We start from the raw sequence: 15,870 nt of genomic DNA, 5'->3' as shown, positions 1-15,870 counted from the left end.
TTAGAGTAAGTTCTTACCTAAACCGAAGCATGTCATTTGGTCTGTAGCATTTCCAGCCAAAGCTGTTAGAAGAGGCGATTTTCTTATTAAAAGAATAGTAAGTCTGCACAACAACAAAAATTTAATCAATTTTTGGTGTAACCGCTTTGATAAACCAGTGTACTGACCCGCTTATTCGTTTCCTTTTCTGCAATAAAAATCGTGACGTTCTAGCAACCTATGAACAAACTGTTGCCGGAACAATACAGACAAGGCAACTTATGCATGTAAAAAGTCACAGCAAAAACAATTAAAGTTCTGAAAGGAATATGTTTAAACTTTAAAGGATCATGACCCGCACAAAATTAAACTGTGGGACACTAAAGTATTACTTTTTACAAACTACAATAATAAAATCTGGTGTACCTATTATAAGTACATATATAAAGTACATAGGTGTACCATCACCACAGAATTGACCTGATGTTATAGTTCCTCCACTGTGCAAGTCTTTGTGCCGGAGACAATTTTTTCGGGTAACCAAGTCCTACAGTTTTACAGCCAGCAGCTTGCCAAATTGCTGTGAGGCATCTTAGTGGTAAAGCGCCTTTATAATGAGTGCACTGTGGCGGGAACACTAAACAAGCAATGTAAAGAATTTATAAAACACAGCAGTATAAGTGGAAGATATATGATAGGAAAGTAGTCAGAAGGAACATAAACCTTGACTTGAAAAACCGCATACTTTTAATGCATGTATGGTATCGTGTCAGCATATTTGTAAACTACAGAAACTATGTAGGCCTAATAGTAAAATGTTATTTTTTGTTTGCTTCGTACATTTTATAGAATATACAGGAAAAACAAAACAGTTTGGAAACTACTTAAACAAAACTTTTTCTTTGAAAGGCATTGAGTTGGATTAAGATGGGAAGAGAAAACGGGGACACCAAAAAAACAATACAGGTAAAGAATGAGGCAGACAAGATCGGACTGAAGGAAGAAGATGCAATGAACATAATGTGATGGAGAATTTCATTCTTTATCTTGTGTTGCCGGCTACATATGAAACTATTTCTAAGTGGTACTGTAAATGACCTTACCAACTCCATAGCATTGTAGTTGTGCATCACCACCTCTTGCAGATGCTCGTCTGCTGATCACATCCATATGCCGACGAATGTAACTGAAAACAAAGCCAACAATAAATAATCGTCCGTTGCAAGAAAATCTGATGCATAACATAATAGCACTTCAAAATTATCATATACTTTAAATAGAACAAGAGTTTCGTAATGTTAGTAAATGGTTGAAAATGAATAAAACACGAGATAAAAAGCGATGCTGGCACTACATTATTATACTTAGACCTTATCTTCGAAGCAATGAAATACGCACACGAGTGTTCCCAGGTTTAAAACATCATATTCAAGAGTGGTAAGATTCCCCGGGTCGTCATAACCATCTTCTAGGCAACCCACATCTTTCCACATCGTCCTCAAACATTCGAGTGAATGGGGACCTCTGTAGTTGATACAGCCATCAGGAAACTCTACAAAGTTAGGTGAAATAAGGTTAAAAAGAGATTCTGCTGATAACATCTGAACTCGTCTATAAGGACTGCAGTCACGCAACAGCGTTTTAGTAGAAGAAAGCGGTGAAATACTCCATTTGAATTAGTTAATCGACTTACTTTAACAAAATTTCAGGTCTTCCGCTATGCAAAAAAGTATTGTTTTTGCAAAGTCATAAGCTTCATTGAAGCTCAGTGTTTGTGAACGATATTTGTGTTATTGTGACGTAACTTAAAAAAAGGCAGAGACGAAACTTCACTGTATTAAAATTTATATTTAGTTGAATGAGTTTCGCTTTTAGCAGCATGATCGTTGCTTACTTCACAGTGTAGATTCAAACGATCTGTTATAGCCTGAAAAAACCACTCACTGACTTCAACACCATTCGTCATAGCACATGACTAGGGAACTGTGTTCCGAAAGCTAGTGCAATTTGATATTGCCAAAAAGAACCCGCAGCATCAGGCTATAACAGATCGTTTTGAATCTACACTGTGAAGTAAATTTATATTTGATGAGCTGCAATTTAAATCGCATGTTTCAGTATTTCTCGACTTTTTTGCTTGGTTGAACATTGGTGATATTTAAGTGTTTTAAAAAGGCTTTCTCGTGATTTCACCGATCTTATCGTCTAAAATTAAGACTAAATCTAGACTGATCTAAGTATTATTGAAGGATTACAACAGTTTTGAGTTGGACCAAGCTTAGGAAAAGATTTTAAGTGTTAACCAATATATGCCAACTACCACCACATGATGCCATATCGGCTATGATGTCAGCTATGATGGCTATCATAGCAACTTTCCATACCTAATCCAAAGCAATCCAACTGGGCTTGTTTGTCGGGAAGGTGAGTTTTAAGGTTTAGATGTCGGACGTAATCTTCGATTTGACTGAGAATAAAAGTAAGCCACGATTAAACTTGTGCCACGTAACTTGTTCAACCGGCAACCAAATGAAACTTGAAATGCTTTTGTTAAACAATCAAATTGCCGGTGATATTGTCTTACAACTGTAAAAACTGATTAACCAATGGCGTAGTAGGATACAAACTAAAACAAAATTTTACAACAAAAATATATCATAAACCAGTTTACAAAGGTAAAAGTCCAAAAAGAATATATGAAAGATAAGGTAGGCAAGGCCGGACTGAAGGGGATGTGATGAACTGAACAGAATGAGATAGAGAAAAAGGGGATAAAGATAATTCCTGCATGGAATAAAAACAACTCCATTCGATTCCGAACAACTTGTTATTAAAAAAAATGTTAAAATATTTGCTAATTCACTGTAAAGTCCAAGAATCCCAAGCTGCTTTGGTTGCCCCCCTTAAGTTGTGGGGATGTTTCCAGCCTTGCTCTACGCATCCCTCTCGTTTCCAAAACACCTTGTAACACTTGCCAGAGTGTGGCCCTCTGTAGTAGTTGCAACCTCTTGGAAATTCTAAATACAAAATTCATTGCAGTGATAAGTCGCAAAGTTGCGTAAAAAGTAATTAAACTGTGGTAGGAAGTTATTATCTTGATTTGTAAAAGAAGCAAATACAAAATAACTGTTGTTTTAGATATCTACCCCAGTTTCTAGAGCGTTTAGAAAGTTAGACTGAACTGACAACAAAACACCAAGAGGTGATCTTACAGTTACACGTATTTAACGTACAGTTACGTCAGCTACTTAGCATACGCCTATACACATCACACATTTACCATACAGTATCATTACATTGTTTACTCGTAAAAGCTTTTTATTCAAACTATAAGTGGTGAACAGACTTGTTCATATGTCAGAAGCTTTTTGTATGCTGCTGATATTTACAAATTGTTTCTACTGCACTTTTAGGTAGATGACAAAATTTGCAGCATTTATATCTTTCATCGTTTTTTGTATGTTATACACAAGATGTAGGTTAAACGAAAATTACAATGTTCAAAATAAATGCATGACAAAGTCCAATTTGAAATTATTGTGCTGCTGATCGCTATTTCGGGTATTGAACCCCCTTCAGTACAACTTTATAAATAGCATACTCCACTTGTCAGCTTAAAATGACAGAAACTGCATTGAAAGAATGACTTGGTTTGTCATCACGACACTATGGCATGATTGACTTATATAACGTGATTGAATCAAAATAAAGGGTAAACTGCTTAAATAAGTATGCTTAGACATTATGCTTATGTCTAGTTCTACTTACAAGTTGATAAAAATATTTTCAAACAGTACAAGAGTATAATTTGATAGACTGATTGTAACAAACAATAAAATTGTACTTATTCCAAAACATTCTCTTTGGGCTTGAGCGTCCCTGTTTAGCGCTTCACGATGTATATTGTTCATGTGGCTTATGACTTGCCTAAAAAGCAATAAGATTGTTCATTTGTGATATCGCTACTTGATTGAATACTGGAGAAAATTAAGGGATACGTATGACTTACAATGTAGAGCTTCAAATAAGAAGAGGGAAATTGTTTATTGTTCAGTATTACAAGTCAAATACATAATAACAAAACGTATAGGCAAGAAGCACCAATCAACCTTGCGGTTTTCTAAACAAAAGTGCTAGCATATTTGAACATATGATAAGCATACCACACAGAGTTATTGATAAGAACACTTTGTGGACTGAGGATGTTTCTTTTACTCACTTAATTTCCTCTACCTTGAAGTGATTTTCGAAGCGAATGGCCTTTGGCATATAACGTAATGGTCCCTATAGCCTGAGGTACATCAGGTAAAACTTTATAGAAAATTCGCGGATGCATTAATTTTACAAAAAAAAAAAATTCATAGGTACGAAAATAATTTTGCAAAATTTTCGCACTTCGTAATTTCTTGATAGGAGCGCGCGAGGCAAAGCAAAGTTAAAGTTATTCTTCATAAGTCATGTTAATTTATGAATATACTGACCGTATGTTCCATCGGTTTAAATTTGCCATTTTACGCAGAGATAAGTTGCCGGGGTTTTCCCAACCACTGTCCACGCAACCAACCATTTTCCATATCGTCTTGTAGCACATCAAAGGGTTGGGACCACGGTAATAAACACAGCCAATCGGGAATCCTATGCATCAAAACACTTTTAGTCGCATTTGCGAGTTCAAATTTGCGGTTATCAGGCAGATGCATGCTTTTCATCCGTAACTCCAAAAAGTTGGCTACCATCAACAAATTTTTCAAATCAGCACTGCATAGTTACGATAGCAGCTATGCTTATTAAATACGCTTTGTTTTTTGTTTCTTGCTGCATGTTACCAGCTGATCACAAACGCAAAACCGTGCACAGGCTTTAACCAAAAAGAAAATATTATGATAATCTGATACAGCAATCAAGAATTGCAGCGTTCATGTCACTTTCCGATATGTGATTAAATACACTGTGTTGTCACTGCGGGTGTCAAAACTATGTATTAACGAAAACTCGACCAAAGGTCTGTTACCAGTTCTATTGTGCAGTACAGTTGAAATATAGATGACATATCGCGTATTTCAAATTAATATACATTGCATCAAATGTAAATCTTAGACAGTGCATCAAATGTAGTTATTACTTTCTAAAACCTTTACAGCCTGTTTCACCTTAAAAGGGGGATCATCATAAGGCCCTTATTCAAATTATTGTCATTCCAGCGGATAGGAGGGTTCGATGCAAAATTACTACAAATTAAATTAAGTTTCAGTGCTAAATTTTTGTGGTTTCATTCAGAGTTAAGTTTCTTTTGAAGAATTGGTCAAAATAAAACTCGTTTAGAGTAATCTTGGTGTAGAATTACGTGTAGCCTACTTACTCCTTCCAAAGCACTCTTGCTGGTCTGCGAAGGCGAAAGGCTTGGTTGTTGCGACGAGTTTCTGACGCAATGTGGCTACCAAGGCACTGCACAGTGACAAAATAAATAAAATTATAGAGAAGTTTCATGTCTGCTATAAAAGCCACTAACCTCAATGTTTGAATATTCTTATTGATTGAAGCTATCAGTCAACTAATTTACAAGTTAGATCCGAGATAATACAATACATACAAAAAATTACTAAAGGTGACAAAATATGTTGCAGGAAGCTAAAGAAGTAATTCGCTATTAGTGCAATTTCACACTTTATTTGAAGAATCTTACACTTTGTCAACTCCGCATACTGTACAAATTACTCGCAAATGCATTGTTTCAGAGACAAGGTTTCATTTGACATTATCAGTGTGTATCAGACACAAATATGCTCAGTGCTCACACAACAAACCAGCCAACCGACAATTGTGATGAAACAAGTCGGTTGGTTTAACAGGGTGTGACTGCATAATGATGTGGATGATGTCACAATAGTGTCAATGCAATTTCTTTCCGATTTCATGTCCTTTAAGTACGTGATGAAATGAAATAAAACAAGCTTACTCTAGTTTCATGTTGGCTAAATTGTTGATCGCTGGTGTTGATAAGTTGCCAGGATAACCCCAACCCTCCTTCAGGCAACCAATACTTTCCCACGCGCTAATCAGACACTTTGAATCATGACGTGGCAGAAAGGATTTGCAATCACGCGGAAAGACTGGAAAGAAAAGGCTAGAAAATGGCATGAACCATAATATTTTGAAACCACATTTGCAAGCTCAACATTGAACTAAATTACACTTTTGCCATGTATTAGTATGAAGCAAAATCCAGTTAACTCAAATCCTATAAAAATTGGTAGAATTTGAGTTCACCATTCCAGTGACTTAAAAAGAAAACATCAATTAGAAATGGTGAGAGTAAGAAGTGAGACAGAAGTTTCATGTAAAATCATTTTCGCTTTGAGAAACTATACACACAGTACTTTGCAGAACGGAAGTTGATACGAATGGCAAATCATTAAACGTAAAAAATAGTGGAAAGGTTGAACTAGAATAAATTTATACTCAGCAAGCATAGCTCAAACCCACTTCATTTTTAAAAACGTTTTTACTTTACATTGGAGCATGATCACAAGAATTAAACAAAGTAAAAGTATCACCTATAGAATCTGTACAAAACTTGAAATATCATCACGGCCTTTCTAAAAATTGCAGCTGCTTGTATTCCTTAGCAGCGTTTCTTAGTTTGCTATATCTCTACTACCCGGACAGAAAAGCAACTTTAAAGTAAACACAACAGTATATAAAACAACCCAACAGCAAAGCAACAAAGACATTTTTTAACGATAGTGTTTTAGACGTTGAATCAATGCAAAAAGTGATTGATTTGTTGTCTGGGTATGTATTGTCTGCATGATAATCCGAAAGATGGAAAAAACTGAAGTGACAATTGGAAAAATACTCACTCATTCCATAGCAATCTAACTGCGCGTTCGCGTCACCAGATTTGGAATCAGTTGTGAATTTTTTCATGTACGTTTGGATTTGCCTTTAAAAAGACATAAAACTTTCAGGTTAACAATAATATATTAAGTATCCTCTTTTGCAATGGTGCAGTAAGTTTGCCATATAGTTCCTATTTGAGAAAAATAACTTCTAAAACTAAACAATTGGTTTGCTAGCAGAGATAGGACACTTATTATACACTCACACAGCATAGAATATATAAGTAAATTAAACACTAAGCAGTTTAAATTGTGGAAGAATGAAAATATATTAAGCAAAGTGAAATGTCCATAAACGTAAATGCATATTTACAATAAATTTAGCTTATCAATGAATGCTCTTTGTATTCCCGTATAGTTATCTGGGTCGTGCCGTCCTGACGTCAAGCAGCCAACATCCTTCCATATTTCCTTGTAGCATAAGAGACTCTGTGCGCCTCTGAAGTATCTACAGTTTGTTGGAAATTCTGCCAAACAAAAGTTTTGATGATGAAAAGGAATTCGTTATTATTACATTGGGTTACAAATGTTATCAAATAACTTTTACTCTACATTTCAATGCCCTGTCCAGGATTACACCAGGTGGTTGAGTATAGATTACATGGACGGAAGGAAGCAGGGGTGGATTTAACAAGGAGCCTGGGGGGTGGCGGTTTTAACAAAACATAATGAAGTGTAGATACATTAATCAGATCTTGCAAAATGAAAATAGTTTGTCAATAAAATTAATTTTTCTACATTTTAGGGGCGGGAGACGATCGCTTCATTTATCCCCCCTGGAAAAAAGCCAATTTTCGCGTCCACTTTCAACGATGCCATTAAGTGTCTTGCCAAAGACACAGACACATGCTCTTGAGCGGTGTCGAACCGACACCCTTTCGAACGTCGAACCATGGCTCTCACCACTCGGATATGCAGCCGACAACTTCACTGAAGCACAGCGAAATTGTTTGAAGTGATAAACCGAACTTGGAATATTAATAATAATTTATGGAGATGTGTGGCTTTTTAAAAGTTATTGGATGGTTGTTTGGTTTTTGAATCTTTATCCTCGGACTGACAAAGACTTGATAAGTTATTCCTGGTAGTTTCGTATACTCGTAGAGGCTTTGACGCAGGGCCGGTTACCGAGATTGACAGAGTGAAATTTCCGTTTGTTAAAGTCTTGTTGCCGGGGAATCATTCCATCCATAAGTTGCCGCTAAATGGAGAGCAGTCCTGAAATGCGTTGCTCAAGCGCACACCCCGAGAGTCGAACCAACGCCGCGTGATCTTGAAGCTTCTTCGTTCACAAAGCCTCGCGCTAACCAACTGAGCTATCGGGGAGGACATAAAGGCCCCGATCAAACAAAAATGAAAGACGCCATGCTCGATAATTATATAATATATTACAATATTAATAATAATTTAATTGTATGTTACATTAATCATTATATTAAGACAAGAAATAGTCTGGAATCAAAACTCTGTAAAACATATCACGTGTATTACCAGACAGGATTCAACGTTGCTCTGACTGTAATTAGAGCAGCGCACATACACAAAAAATACTATGAATTCAACTAAAAAGAAAAACAGTATTCACGTATTCCAAAGCATCGAAGTTGATTCTCAGAAGCAACTTTACTCCCAGACGATGCAGAAATTGCCAACTGCTGTGTGTTCTCCATCAGTACTCGTACGCGTCTGAAGAATATGATTAATATTATTCTTCAACTAACTAACTCCATCATCCTTCAACTAACTTAATTAATTATCAATAATTACAACTAATTATAACTCAACTAACCTAACTCAATTCGTGGGCAATGGCCATATCCATTACCCTATGTACCTACTGCACTGAAGAAGCCTGAAGGCCGAAGCGGTGTGCCACTGTTTGCAGTTACACCGTAAAGTATATGGAATGAGTCTCCGACAAGTCAGCATTTGCAAGTAACAATATTGAGCTAGCAACATTTAAGCAAAGTGGCTGAACTTGGCAAATGGTGGAACTGAGCAAGCCGAAGCCTGGGATGTCACAAGTCAGCAAGTTCAGTTTAGCAAGCGGTGACCAAGCAAGTTTGATGCTAGCTAAAAATCTGATTTGCTGACTTGGCAGTAGCTAAAATGAACTTGCTTTGAAGCACTTGCTGAGTTGTCGCATGCCGAATGGTTCGGCAACTCTATGGAATATACATAATAGATACTGAAAAGGAAAAGTTTTCCACAACCGAAGGTTTCATGTAAAGCAATTGCCAAGCGCAAACTTATTTAAATAAAAGAAATCAAAAAAAAAGATAACAACATGTGATATAATGTCATGAAAGCGTTGCATATCCCCTCTTCCCGAAGGTTAAGTCTCTGGTTATTTCGCATAAAACAAAGCAATCCACTAGGGCTAGACGTAGAAGTCGCTATAATAGCATCGGGACTGGAAGCCTAACACTAGGCCTCATCTTGGCAGCAATCAGAGTTACCATGTTGGCGGTTTTAAAGTCAAAATTGAGAAATTTGGCGTTTTTTTAATGCGTATGGCAGGCAATTTTGACGTTGGCATTTTGATATTTTTGAAGTTTTTTATTTATTTTTTTTATTTTTTTTAGCATTGTAAATACTGTAGTTTAAAAAACTTTGTTCTATCACCGAATTTCTTGAAGTTATCAAAACTGTTCCATAAAGATCTGTGTGCGACCCAACGTGTGGAGGTTATGTCTTGACCATTTCAAGAAGTGATGCAAGAAACATTAAATTGTCGTACAATGCTAAGTCATAATCCAATTCACTGATCACAGCAGGAACCATTTAGTATTAAAGTGTTGTTCATTGTCTAAAATTAACCTATTATATTTGTTGTATATTGTATATCAGTGATGGTATACATTTTTTTTATCTAGTTGATACCTTGTGCCTAATATTGGAGGTTTCAAATAAAATGAAAGTACAGGCAACAGTACCAGTCTTCGTTCGCTCCTTGAAATATGTCATTTAAGTATTTAGCGTAGAGACAACCGTGTGCTCAGGATGGGTGTCGAGTTGATTACCCTCGTTCATCAATCACATGATTTCAAAAATTAACCACGTAACAAACGTGATTTTATTTGTCAACAATGCAAACGATATAGCCTTTTTTTAACTGATTACCTCAAGTCAATTGTGTTAATCACCAGCCTGTTACGACCACTGCCGTTCATGGGATTATCATAGCCTTTTTCCATACAACCGACTTCTTTCCAAATCGACTTCAAACATTCTACATCATGAGGGGGAAAGTAGCCTTCGCATCCTTTAGGAAAAACTACAACAAAAACAGTTAAAACATCAATCAAGATTATGCATCCGCGCTAAAAAAAACCTGTTGTTTTTATGTTTTCGTGGCGATGAGATGGCACAGCGGAAAAGACGTTGGCTTTCCATTAATGCAAACCTGATCGGACATCCGGCTTAAACTGGTTGTTGATAAACACCGCTCACCTCTGCCAAGGGTGTAATGAATTGTGTGTGGGCGTAGCGCGTAGTTGCTAAAGGAAAGGCGGTCGAGAGAAAGAGACTTGCCACCCTACTCTTGCTACACTGTCAAAGGCCTAGAGTGATGAGAACCGAATCTTCTCATTCCCCAAAGCTCTATACATGAGTATGGGACAACCTTAACCAGTTATACGAAGATGAGGTGCCTATTATACCAGTAGATATATTTCTCAGATGAAGCCAATATACTGTTTTGTAAGCCAATATTTGGAACGGGATTGATATATAAAGTGGTGTTTATACAGTCATTCACTTTCTATTGTTACGTTGTTGCAAGGTTTTAACTCTAATTGCAGTTAAACAAAACTAAAACAACTGTCAAATCTACATATAATATAAAAATATTCACCCATTCCATAGCAGTCCAATTGCGCTTGTCTAAATAGTTTGGGGTGTACAGCACTTGTGTAGATGTCAGTCATGTACGCTTCAAGTTCACTGGAAATTTGCAGTAAAATCGTTATTCTCCTGATGCTATTGGTAAAGCAGATGTTGTGCAATCATTTTATTATCCAGTATTTTTGCAATGAAACTAATTTGTAGTATTTTTATGCTTCTTTGAAGCAGAAAGTCAAACGTTTGACAACGTAGGCCTAAGTCAAGTCGGATTTTGCATGTACAAGAAACATGCATGAAGATGGAATGAGAGTTGAAGCTTTGAAAACTTACTTCAAGTTAAGAGACCTGATGGTCTCATTTTGTCTTCTGCTTATATTATCAGGATGATGATAGCCCTCAGGTACGCATTTCACTCTTGTCCAAATTGTTTTGTAGCACTGAAGTGGATGCGGCCCACGGAAGTACTTGCAGCCTTTGGGATATTCTAAACAAGTGGCAAACAAGCGTGCACAATATAGTTGCTCACATGCACAGAACACCAGTGTAATGCAGTGTTTTTTGCTGTAAGCTTTGGTTGAAAGAGCACAACTGATTGCTGTTTCCACAAAACAAAATCTGTGCCGAAGTTTTAAAATAGTCCTAGTCCGTTGCAGAATTTCAACAACCTTTCACACTACACCAAAACTGCGCAAAATAATTTGAGCCGTATAGTGGACTTGGGCAATGTTCACGAAATTATGGCCAAGTTATCTGTCTCCGTATTGTGACATGGATTGTCGCGCAATCGTGACGTCATCATTGCGATGCACTGTCACGCTTGAGCGACAATCTCTCGTCATTCTTTTTCTAATTTTCTAACTTGTGTTTTCCAAACGTGCTTCGTCTTCCTTTTTACGATGTGTGAATCTAACGGACGGACGTAATTAAGAGTGTGAAGTGACTATTCCACATCACAATTGAACCCGTCTCTTGTTAACAATATACCATCAATCTTCACTCAACACATGTGGAACTTGAGTCGAAAGTTAGGAAGAAGACAGGTTGGATAGCAGCTCATATACATAGCGGTTATCAAAAAAGAAAGAACATCTTCAATTGTGTTAAACGGGATGTCACTTCAATCGTGAGTCTGTAGTTACCGTACCCATCTTCAATTGTGTTAAACGGGATGTCACTTCAATCGTGAGTCTGTAGTTACCGTACCCATCTTCAATTGTGTGGTTCTGGTCACTTCAATCGTGAAGCTACAAGAATTGTTTTTTGCTGGTGCTGTAAAACGCATATTGCTGGCCAACCGAAGCGGCCAAAGAACAGCAATCGAAAAAGCGAAACCAGATCTCCAGCTAGAGAAGTCACTAATTCTACTGTGGGGCAGTATAAGCACGGTTACTTTATACTGCCTGAAGCGGCTGGGGAACGGTCACCAGACCAACAATCCGTCGACGATCGAACTGTCCGAGGAGAGCAAGAAACTGTGTTATTCCACCGACCACAAGACGAAGCGCGCGACGCCATTTTGAAACTGGATCACGTGGACAAAGAGTGCGACGCTTCTTGTAAGGGCAGTGGTGCGAGGACTATTTCCTGCCTCTGGTCAGTGTGTTACTTATTTGATTGTGTATGTTATCGAGCTTTTATAGCAAATTTGTGTAGCCTACTGCAATTTAGTAGTAAAAGTTAATTTGTTGATTACCGTACATAGTCCATTTAATAAGTTACTGAAATAACTATGAGTGCCGCTTCCCTTGAGGACTGTCTGTGGGTCTCGGGCGGGCTGGGGAGTGTACAGGAGCCGGTCCGCCGCTCTTTAGTGGGGCGAGGTGGATCTGTCGCGGAGAGTGGGGCCACCGTAGCGCGGCTTCCGGTGAGTGGACCAGTAGTACAGTCACAACTGCCCTCAGAGGTCGGTAGAGAGGAGGTTCACCAGGAAGTGTTAGGGCTACAGAATGACAGGGAAGCCCGTCAACGAAGGCGTCAGCTACTTAGTGACATCAGTGCGGCCACGAGACAGCTTGGGGAACTAAGAAGCAGAGACGAAGTGATAGAATTTGAATCACAGCATGTCAAGGCTCTAGATTGGAGGGTTAGAGACTTTTGTGCCATTACGCAGAAAAAGGACTCCGAACCTCGAGTCGCCCCCGAGTTTGAAATGTTGGTGAGGAGATGTAAAGAACGATGGGAGGAGCTAACAGACTCGCCCCCAGTAAATTCAGCTTCCCTGCCAAACATAACCATTGGGGTCCCTCCCTCATCTGCAGGGAAAAGCAGAAGGTCTGCGCATATTTTAGCTCAGATTGATCTGGAAACTCAATTAGAACAGATTCAAATTGAGAACCGCTTAGATGAGGCGCGAGAGACAAGGAAATTGAAGGAGGCCCGAGAACAGGAAGCCCGAGAAGAGCGTAAGTTGGCCAGAGAGCTTAAGGAGGCCCGGGAACAGGAAGCCCGAGAAGAGCGTAAGCTGGCCAGAGAGCTTAGGGAGTTACAAGTACGTGCAAGCTTGCAGAAGCAGATGGCCATGTCGGAATGCTATACAGAGAAGACACATAGCTTGAGGAGTTATCGCACGCGGGATCCCAAGACGAGCGCCCAGGTGAAAGATGGTCCCCATCTCAAGGAAAGCGAGAAACCAAAAAAAGCCCCTCACTCAGTGTTGTCTAAATTCTGTGCCCATATGGAGGCTGCTAACAAAGCAGACAAGTTAATGGCCCCTAGCTTAAATGTACCTGTTTATGAGAGACCTATTAGACCTCCGCCAGGATTTACTGATACTACTAGGTATATCCCTAAGGGTAGTGCAGTCCATGATGGGTATTATGGCTTACCCCTGCATGAAAGTGACGTGATGGCAAGGAGAGAACAGCAACCGCCCCTAGCCTACGACGGAGCGTGCGAAAAGGCGTCAAGGAAGGACTATCTTGACATGGCCTCGCTCATAAAATATGACGGGTTTTCTATGCCCTTTATTGTTTTTAAAAACGAGATAAATGCTTTGTTAGAAAAATGCCCATATGAGGATATGAGACTGAGCTTGATTAGAGCAGCATGTATTAAAACTGCTGCTCAAGACATAAGCTTGGTGATCAGTAGCACCCCAGGTTACAACGAAGCAATGCGTGCTAATATGGCATTGGAGCGTTTGTCTTTAAGATTTTCTGTTCGCGGCGGTTTTAATTCTGAGGCTTGTGTTAAAAGTATCCGATTTGGGCCGCGTGTGTCGGGGGCTGACATTACTGGTTGGCGCAAGTTTCGGGCAGAATTACTAGATTGCCAAATATATGCGGCAGCATACAAGCGGTTGGACTACCTTGAAGGGAAATTTGTCTGTGATCTAGCTAAACGTTTGCCCGTTTATGCGCGTCAACGCTTCATTGATTTCTTAGGTGATAAATTTGGTTGTACGGCGGACCCTTCCTTTGATAGTTTGTTGCAGTTTGTTATTGCGGAAGAAAATGCGAAATCAACCGACTTTGGCGTTTGGTTAATGAGTGAGGACCATAAGTCGAGCAATAACCATTCTTTTGGTAAGTCGGAGAGTAAAAGGGACGCGGGTGCATTTCAAGTGAAACATACGGCGGCCAAGGTTGACGGCTATGGTAATATAAATTCCGCAACGTCAAAAACGAGTGTCTCGTTGTGTGAGTGTTGCCTTTCGTTTGGTGTGAATGTGGATCATGGTTTGGAGGTATATGTCATCGTTTGCAGGGTATGACTGTGGCAAAGCGTGAAGAGTTTTTCTACAAACATTGGCTCTGTTATAATTGTGGAGGAAAGCATCGGGCTAGAGATTGTCGCTGTGCCATGAACTGTGATCAGTGTCAGGATGCTAACTATAAAACACCGAAGCATTTCGCTATGTTGCATGAATGGGTCGTTAATGATAGGCCAGCAAACAAACCAGTTCCAAAGAAGGTACGCGAGTCCGCTGTGGACAAAGTTGACAAGTCTGCGGTTAATAAAACTGGAGTTCAAGGTAGAGAAAAATCAGTCTCTTTGAGAAATGTGAAAGTGACACCTTGTAAAGTTTTAAACCGAACAGTTGCTGTGAAGGTCATAAACCCGGCAACTGGCTTAGAAAAGTTGGTGTACTGTCAGCTTGATTATGGATCCCAGATAACGCTGGTATCAAAATCATTGTGTGCAGAGTTGGGTTTACAGCCCTATGAAAACATTTCCTTTACCATGAAAACATTAAACGGTGAGACGAAAGTTGATGCTGGTTTGGTCAAATTTGTGGTAAAATCGTTGTCGACTGGTGAGAGTTTTAACATAGATAATGTTGTTTGTTCGACGCCATGGAGCGATGACATTGAAACCTTGCCCCATAAGCAAGAATTGAGTGGCTACAGACATTTTGATGACATTAGTGTGTTTGAATTAGAAAATCGTCAGACTGTGGACATTTTGATAGGCGATGACTGTCCATTCTTGTTAACTGTGCTTGAAGAGCGAGTTGGTAAAACGTTGTATGAGCCGCACGCGATCAATACACCGTTGGGATGGCTAGCCGGTGGAGGGCGGTCTCCTCTCTGTTCGGACAGTCGTGTCACAGTCAGGAAAGTGCAGGTTCGCGATGATCTTGAGAACGTGAACTGGTTAAAACGTAAAAATTTGACGCGCGACTGCATTGCGGATGAATTAAGGCAGGAGTTAAAAGAGGCCACGCTGGCAGATTCGCGGCGTAGCATGTCACTCGCTGATAAGTTTTGGGGTCACTGGACAGATTTCTACCTACCTAAGTTGCGGGGTCGAAGAAAATGGAGAAACATCTGTCGCAATTTAGAACCCGGAGACTTGGTCCTCGTATGGGATATGAACGACCGACCCAAACGAGGGGACTACCGAGTCGGCAGAGTGGTTGAAATTTTACCGCAGCATCGAAAGGGTAAAGAGTTTGTGAGAAGGGTGAGGGTGGCTGTGGTAACATGGGACACTAACACAAAAAAGTCGCACGTTGAAACCGTGCTTCGTGATATTTCTTGCGTTGCTCCGGTAGAGGGCGCGCGGGCACGCACTGCTGTGCTCGCTCCAGTTGGTTCGGGCCCCCCAGATGGACGTTAAGGGACGTCACTCATAGAAAATGTGTTCACTTTTTTTATTAATGTTTAATTGTTTATGACTTGTGTGATGTATGATGCTTATGTTG

The 15,870-nt window shown here is 39.3% G+C and overlaps 1 protein-coding gene across 1 annotated transcript in view; it reads right to left on the bottom strand.

Annotated features, from left to right (window-relative positions):
- LOC145786333 (uncharacterized) overlaps positions 1 to 11,132 on the bottom strand; it is a 30,092-nt gene extending 18,960 nt beyond the window's left edge. The window contains exons 1-16 of the mRNA XM_082597971.1: positions 11,055 to 11,132; positions 10,735 to 10,823; positions 10,002 to 10,155; positions 8,464 to 8,564; positions 7,192 to 7,345; positions 6,840 to 6,922; positions 5,936 to 6,089; positions 5,339 to 5,424; positions 4,461 to 4,614; positions 3,824 to 3,906; positions 2,843 to 2,996; positions 2,364 to 2,446; positions 1,378 to 1,531; positions 1,083 to 1,165; positions 460 to 616; positions 18 to 103 (exon numbers count right to left, since the gene is read on the bottom strand). Of these exons, the coding sequence (XP_082454097.1) occupies positions 18 to 103; positions 460 to 616; positions 1,083 to 1,165; positions 1,378 to 1,531; positions 2,364 to 2,446; positions 2,843 to 2,996; positions 3,824 to 3,906; positions 4,461 to 4,614; positions 5,339 to 5,424; positions 5,936 to 6,089; positions 6,840 to 6,922; positions 7,192 to 7,345; positions 8,464 to 8,564; positions 10,002 to 10,155; positions 10,735 to 10,807 (1,759 nt within the window). The 5' untranslated portion in view covers positions 10,808 to 10,823; positions 11,055 to 11,132. The remainder of the gene's footprint in view (positions 1 to 17; positions 104 to 459; positions 617 to 1,082; positions 1,166 to 1,377; positions 1,532 to 2,363; positions 2,447 to 2,842; positions 2,997 to 3,823; positions 3,907 to 4,460; positions 4,615 to 5,338; positions 5,425 to 5,935; positions 6,090 to 6,839; positions 6,923 to 7,191; positions 7,346 to 8,463; positions 8,565 to 10,001; positions 10,156 to 10,734; positions 10,824 to 11,054) is intronic.
- Between the last annotated feature and the right edge of the window lie 4,738 nt (positions 11,133 to 15,870).

Source organism: Aplidium turbinatum, chromosome 17, assembly GCF_918807975.1.
Source record: "Aplidium turbinatum chromosome 17, kaAplTurb1.1, whole genome shotgun sequence".
Lineage (NCBI taxonomy): Eukaryota > Metazoa > Chordata > Ascidiacea > Aplousobranchia > Polyclinidae > Aplidium > Aplidium turbinatum.
Note: the sequence above shows the minus strand (reverse complement) of the source record. Positions and strands in the feature narration are given on the sequence as shown.